Below are 7,924 nucleotides of genomic sequence, written 5' to 3' on the forward strand. Positions count from 1 at the left end.
GTTTTTTCGAGGCAGGGTTTTTCTGTGTAGCTTTGGAGCCTATCCTGGAACTCGCTCTGGAGACCAGGCTGGCCTCGAACTCACAGAGATCCGCCTGCCTCTGCCTCCCGAGTGCTGGGATTAAAGGCTTGCACCACCAACGCCCGGCTGATTTTGTTATTTTTCATTTCTAGTAGATATTGACAAAATTCTCAATACAGTCCATTCACCACACAGTCACATTTTGGTCAACTAGAAATCTTCTATGTACAACAGTGGTTCCATAAGATTATATCACCTAATAACACTATAGCCATCCATCATAAACCCTATGATGTTTCTACATTGATAAAATCACCACGTTCCTCAGAACATACTCCCCTATCCTTAACTGAGGCACAACTGTTATGCATGCTTTAAACACCCAGCTGCCCTTGTAACTTCAGTGATCCAAGCACCTCAGAACTTAATCTTAAAAGAGAATAAGATTAGGCCTGGGTATGGTGGCACACACCTTTAATCCCAGCACTCGGAAGACAGAGGCAGGTGGGTCTCTGAGTTTGAGGCCAGCCTGGTGGTCTACAAGGTGAATTCCAGGAAGGTTAGGGCTATTACATAGCAAAACCCTGTCTCATGAATAAATAAAAGGAGAGAGAATGGTTTGGAAATGTTTGAGATCAGAGGTCTGTGGAGTAAATGTGGGATTTAGTAGGAAAACTAGAAGGGAACCCAGGAAAGCTTCCAGATAGGGTACATTTCTGTTGAAATTTAATGGATGCTGTTCAAAGAGAAGAAAAAGATATGAACTTGATTGTTATATGAGTCATTTACTTCTTTTTCTTTTGTTGTTGTTTTGAGACAAAGTCTTTCTATGTAGGCTAGACTTGAACTAATAGAAATCTGCCTGATGTTGGGATTAAATGGATTTACCACAATGGCTAGCTGATTTGCTTTTAAGGTACGGCTTAGTTAGAGTTTCTGTTGCTGTGAAGAGACACCATGGCCAAGGCAACTCTTATAAGGGAAAACGTTTTTACGGCTGGCTTACAGTTCAGAGGTTTAGTCCATGCAGGCAGACAGGGTGCTGGAGATGGAGCTGAGAGTCCTACGCCTTGATCTGCAGGCAGCAGCAGGAGACTGCCACACTAAGCAGTCTCAAAGCCTGCCTCCACAGTGACATGCTTCCTGCAACAAGGCCGCACCTACTTCAACAAGGCCACAACTCCTTAGAGTGACACTCCCTATGGGTCAAGCACTCAAACACATGAGTCTTTGGGGCCATTCCTAGTCAAACCACCACAGGGGGTATTTATGTTTATGTGTATGAATGCTTGCCTGATGTATGTCTGTGCATCCTGAATATGCAATGCCTGAAGAGGCCAGAAGAGGGTGTCAGATCCCCAGGGACTGAACTTACAGACAGTTGCCATGTGGGTTGTGGGAATTGAACCTGAGTCTTCTGAAGGAGTAGCCAGTGTTCTTAACTGCTGGGCCATCTCTCCAGCCCCTCATTTACTTTTTGTACATATGTTTTCTTTTTGTTTTATTTTAGACGATGCACTTGAGAATGCTCGACTGGAAATTGAAAAGTTGAAAAATAATCTGATAAAACTAAAAGAAAGTGGTGAGTCATTAGCATATATAGTAATAACAGGTCATACAATAACATAGTAAGTGTAGTTTAAAATATTATTTAGGAGCTGAAAAGGTGGGTGCTCCATGGTTAACACGTAAGGCTCTTGTAGAGGACGTGAGTTTGGTTTCAGCACCCACACTGGGCAACTTACAACCACCTGTAACTCCAGCTCCAGGGGATATGACGCCCTCTTCTGGCTTCTGTGGACACTTCACACATGTGCACATACATACAGGCACTCACACAGAAATAAAATAATAAAATAAATCTTTAAAATGTGTTTAATAATGAAAACCACAAGTACCATTCCTGTAGCCGTTGCTACTCTTGCTGTTGCAGCTGTCATCATTTGCTACTTACAGAGCATCAATTGCTCTTCCAGGAGCTTTTTGTGATCATCTTTAAGACTCCTTACAAAGCCGGGTGGTGGTGGTGCATGCCTTCAGTCTCAGCATTCGGGAGGCAGAGACAGGCGGATCTCTCTGAGTTCGAGACCAGTCTGGTCTACAAGAGCTAGTTCCAGGACAGCCTCCAAAGCCACAGAGAAACTCTGTCTCGAAAAACAAAAACAACAACAACAACAACAACAACAACAACAAAAAGACTCCTAACAAGCCAGGTAGTGAATATGATTATTCCCATCTCATAGATAAAGGATGCTGAGTCATGGCAAGGTTAACTGAGTTGTCCATTAACTACAAAACATATCATAACTGGTGTGTAAAACCATATATGTTTGATTCCAAAACCTGTCACCAGGGCAAATAACTCAGGCTGGACTGGGAGCACTGAAGCCAACGGTCTTTGCAGTGTATGCAGCAATACCTCACTCGTATTTGTTCACTGGAAAGCCAATAGGCTTGGCATGGTATTGACACTGCCTTGGCTGTGTCTACAAGCTATTGCAAAATTTGGCTATTTCAATGGCCACAACAGAAATGATTTATAGAATGTTTTTATCCATTTTAAATAATTCCAAAATTAGTTATTTTTTTCCTTCCAAAATACAGGAGTATGACTGTGAACTCAAAAGTGCTTACGGCAACTCATAGATTACATAACTCTTAAAACCAGTAAGGCTGCAGAGGACTTAAAAGTACTACAGCCAAAAGAAACATTAGAATGCACATACTTTTCATATACCCATGAAATGTTTGTCAAGCGAGACCAGTTAAGGGTGGTGGCACACACCCTTGATTCCAGCACTCAGGAGGCAGAGTCAGATGGGTCTTTGTGAGTTCAAGGCCAGCCTGGTCTACATTACAAGCTCCAGGAGAGCCAGGGCTACATAATTCGACCCTGGCTCAAAAAAAAAAAAAAAAAAAAAAAAGTTAAGGACCAAGGAAATAGCTCAGGAGGTAAAGTGCTTGCCACAAAAATCCTGGAACCCAAGTAACAATTAAAAAGCAAGATACAACCGGGGTGTTAGTGGCGCACACCTCTAATCCCAGCACTAGGGAGGCAGAGGCAGAGGCAGGCAGATCTCTGTGAGTTTGAGGCCAGCCTGGTCTACAGAGTGAGTCCCAGGATAGGCTCCAAAACAATACAGAGAAACCCTGTCTCGAAAAACAAAACAAAAAAGCAAGATGCAGTGGTACACTTCTGTAATCTTGTGGAAAGCTTGTGGAACAGTGCACGGTATAGTAGCAGAGACAAGAAAAGAGAGCCTGCCTCAGAACGAGGTGGAAGGAGAGGATTAACTAAGAAAAAGCTGCCCCTCCCCTACACTTGTGCTGTGGCACATCTGTACTAAAATATACAGGCACATGCTTGTACATACATCACACACAAAAAAAATAATAAGTAGACAGACAGACAGGCGATAGATACATGGATAGACATTCAGAAGGCAGAGGCAGGAGAATTGATGCAAGTTTGAAGCCAGCCTAGTCTATGCTATGACTTCCAAGCCAGCCAGGACTGCCTAGTAAGAGCATGTCAGAGGAAGAGGAGGGGAGAAGGAGGTAAGAGGAAGAGTAGGTGGAGAAAGAGGAGGGGATCCTAAAAGCATTAAATTGAATTGGTAGATAGAAATCTTCTATGAAGAGAGTTCCAGAGTCAGACAGCTTCACAGGTGAATCTAACACATCTGTTAGGAATAAATAATACTGGTTTTGTATAAACTTCCAAAAGGTCAAAGAAGGGAGAACAATTCCCAGACTTTAAGTGATCAGTATCACTGTCCACCAAAACCAGATACTATCAAACATCCCAGATGAACATAGAAATACTTGCAAAGGACAGAGAATGGGAAACAGCTTGTCGAGTGGTCAAATTGAATGCACTCACCAAAAATGGACTGCTTAAATAGTGATTGTTTAATGAATGCCTCAAAGCTGCTCATAAGACTGCTAGGTAGTGGAATGAGAAATGTCTAAGGTACGTAAGAGACAGAGCTAAAGAAAATTTTCTGTCATTTAATTTTCAAAAGTTATACCCAGCTTGGACTGGAGACATGGCTCAATGTTAAGAGCACTGGCTGCTCTTCTAGAGGACCTGGGTTCAGTTCCCAGCAACCACATACACAATTGTCTGTAACTCCAATTCCAGAGTATCTGACACTCTCACACAGACATACATGCAGGCAAAACACCAATGCACATAAAATAAAAATAAATAAAATAGTGAGTGACATAAAAAAAGAAGAATGCATCAGGGCTAAAAATAAGTAAATAAATAATTTGCACCCTGCTGAAATTTCAGCTCTGGGGACTTTGAGATGACTCAATGGGTTAAGTCAATGACCTGAGTCCAGTTCCCAGGACCCATACGGTTGAAGGAGAGATCTGATGCCAGCAAGTTGTCCTCTGATATGCATTTGCATGCCACACTCACACACACAAAAAAAATAAAGAAATGTTTCACGTTCCCAGAACCCTGTATTGCTGGAAACTCCGCAATCTAAAAGTTCATTAGGCTTGTGAGAGAAATGCGAAGCCCTTCTGTCCTGTTACAATAGGTTGGTAGAAGATTATGATTTGGTGGCTTTCCTGTGTAGACAATCACATATGCAAAATGAATGCCTCTCGAAGCAAAACTGTGACCCAAGCAGTAACCACCTTTTCTCTTGTTTAGATGCAGCTGACTTACTGAGAGCAAGAGAACACAACCAGAGGCTGGACCAGGAGATTCTGGCTTTAAGAAACCGGGTTCGATCACTTGACTCCGAGAAAAAGGTGCTTGGAGAAATGGTCAGTGTGCTTTAGGTCCTGGAGTTTAGTGTGGGTCCAATAGCAAGCAGTGGTGTGAGCCGCATGGCTGTGCATCATCTAAGTGGGTCCTTTAGGAGAACTGGTTCTGACAGGTGTTGTACTTCAGGGTACAGAGGTGATATGTTCTGATCTAGTATACTCTAACCTGTCAGTGATTATGCTTCATTTTAAGCCCCTGCCTGAACAGCAGCATCATTGCTGTTGCATAAATGTCAGGCTGCTTATTTTTGTTGTTGTTTCTACGTGTATGGATGTTTTGCCTGCACATATGTCTATGCATTGTATTCATGCAGTGCTGAGGAGGACCAGAAGAAGACATCAGATCCACAGCAGAAAGATCGTTATAAACTGCAATGTGGGTGCGATACTGTAATACAGAAACAAAACTAACTGAACACCAACAGCATCCTCAGATGGCCCGAGTTTGAATCCTAGCTCTATCACTTATGTGTGACTCTGAACAAATGGCTTCCTGCTCCTTAGTTTCCTTCTCTGTAACAGAGCATTAGCAGTCCGGGCTACATCCTAATGGTCCAGTCAATGGCAGTGTTTATTTGCACTTGATAATTGTTTGTTCAGTGAATGAATGAGTGGCTGCAAAACAAATCAATAAGAAGAAAGGAGATTGTAAATACCTGACAGGTTCATATTTTGTTCCAAATAATTAAAGTATTATATTTGTGAATCACTGAGGTTTTTTTTTTTTAAGACATTTTATTGGTTTGGATTTTTTTTGTTTTTTGTTTTGTTTTGTTTTTTTGAGACAGGGTTTCCCTATGACTAGTCCTTTGGAAGAGAAGTCAGTGCTCTTAACCTCCGAGCCATTTCTCCAGCCCCTGGAGTTCATTTCCTACACAGTACCAACTCTCATGGAAATTTATAGAGCTTATATAGAGGGAATTACTCCTAACCTATGGAGGGCATAGCATGCCCAACGATGTGTACAGAAACCACTCCACAAAGAGTCGGCAGTGTTTCATCTTCTATAATGCCTCAGCCATCTGTGATTGAGAGAGGTGACAGTGGCGAGAGCCACCTATCAGTGTGTGCCCAGGAGGCATGGTTAAATTCAGAGCATTAGTGAGCCCCTCCTTCCATACAGAACATTGACAATGCTGTGTTCTGAGCCGTTAAACTGTTTCTCAAGTCCTTGGCAGCTGGCCCTTGTGAAGGAGGCAACCTGCAACAAGTCACTGGCCTTCTTCATCTGATGACTGACAGGTGAGGTCAGCTCCCTTTAGACACCAGAGAGCTCATGTTTACATCCATTTCCAGCTTCAAACTTTGGTCATTGGCCTCATGAAATATGTGAAGTATGTAATTGCTCAGATGCATAGCTGTATTCAGTGTGCCACTAGTTATGGTAAATTTTACACACATACTTCTAAAATACATTCAAATGCTTTCAAATATATTATTTTTCAAATATACAATAAGTTGTCAGTGTTACATATTAAGTATAAATTATAAGTTATTTTTTCAGTTTTCAAATGTTATTTGAAAACACTATCTTAACCATTAAAATCTATCTTTAAAATATCCAGTTATGATAGAATATACCTTTAATCCTGGCTTTAGAAATCAAAGGCAATCGGGCCGGACGTTGGTGGCACACGCCTTTAATCCCAGCACTCGGGAGGCAGAGGCAGGTGGATTTCTGTGAGTTCGAGGCCAGCCTGGTCTCCAGAGCGAGTGCCAGGATAGGCTCCAAAGCTACACAGAGAAACCCTGTCTCGAAAAACCAAAAAAAAAAAAAAAAAGAAAGAAAGAAAGAAAGAAAGAAAAATCAAAGGCAATTGGATCTCTGTGAGTTCAAAGCCAGCTTGGTTCACATAGTGAGATCAGACAGCCAAAAAGATACATAGTGAGACTCTAGTTCAAAAAAAAAAAAAAGTTAAAATACATAACCTTCTTTTTGTTTATAGTTTTTAAAAAAATTTAAATGATCTTTTGAGGTTATAATGTATCATTTCCTCCTTTTTCTCCCTCCAAAGCCTCCCATGTATACCCCCCCACACAATGTTTTCTTTCAAATTCTTGGTCTCTCTTTTTTTTTTAAAGATTTATTTATTTATTGTATATACAGTGTTCTGCCTCCATGTGTGTCTGTAGGCCAGAAGAGGGCCCTAGATCTCAATATAGATGGTTGTGAGCCACCATGTGGTTGCTGGGAATTGAACTCAGGACCTTTGGAAGAGCAATCAGTGCTCTTAACCTCTGAGCCATCTCTCCAGTCCTCATGGTCTCCTTTTAAATTGTCATCACACACACACACACACACACACACACACACACACACACACACACACACACACACACGTAGGGGGGGATCCCTAAAAATATAAATACAATCTACTCAGTCTGTGTAATGTACTGGCTACTGGCATGTGTGTGTGTTTTGGGGGCTGACCACTTGATATTGGATAACCAATTGGTAGCTCTTCCTTGGAAGACTGTTTCTCTGCTCTTAGCATTCCTTAGTTGCCTGTAGTTCTTTGTCTAGGGTTGAGGCCTCCTGATCTTCCCCCATCCATATTAGTGTATCTATTAGTGGTCTTGTACGATATGACATTCTAATAGTAAGAAAATACAAGGGAAATGCAGGGTGTCTTAGTTCTTAGAGTTTAGGAGTCTTCCCTGCTTTATATTAAAGATCAGATACCATGTGAGTAGAGCTAAGGGATTCCTGCCTTGAGAGTTGAATGCATCGAACTGTCTTATGGAAACATGCAAAAATGTTCACTAGGGCAGATGTTGAGTGATGACAAGGGAGAAGATGATTTGGGAGAAAAATATATCCTTCCTTCCTCTCCTCAGGCAGTGCTGTAAGTTGACACCATTCTCGACATTTTGCCCAACTACTGTCAGGAGGAATCTAACTTACCCCAAGTCTTCACATCCATTTTTAAGTAGTATCCCTTCTCCTTTCTAACTCATCAGTTTGAGTTTGCTAGTTTTGTTTTCTGGATCTTGAACACAAGGACTGTAAACAGTAGCTTGATTAATGCAGCAGGATGCTTCAGAGCTTTTTTTCTAATGCTTGTTTCCTTTGGCTCACTGCCAAACAGCAAAAGCCCAAACCAATTAAGTCAGCCTG

The 7,924-nt window shown here is 41.6% G+C and overlaps 1 protein-coding gene across 2 annotated transcripts in view; it reads left to right on the forward strand.

Moving 5' to 3' along the window:
* Positions 1-7,924, forward strand: part of Ccdc30 (coiled-coil domain containing 30) — a 77,947-nt gene that overhangs the window by 12,299 nt on the left and 57,724 nt on the right. Inside the window, exons 3-4 of one of the 2 annotated variants that reach the window (XM_035439661.1) lie at positions 1,532-1,603; positions 4,691-4,806. In XM_035439661.1, the coding sequence (XP_035295552.1) occupies positions 1,532-1,603; positions 4,691-4,806 (188 nt within the window). The remainder of the gene's footprint in view (positions 1-1,531; positions 1,604-4,690; positions 4,807-7,924) is intronic. The other variant, XM_035439662.1, reaches the window with a different exon arrangement.

Source organism: Cricetulus griseus, chromosome 2 (genome assembly GCF_003668045.3).
Source record: "Cricetulus griseus strain 17A/GY chromosome 2, alternate assembly CriGri-PICRH-1.0, whole genome shotgun sequence".
Lineage (NCBI taxonomy): Eukaryota > Metazoa > Chordata > Mammalia > Rodentia > Cricetidae > Cricetulus > Cricetulus griseus.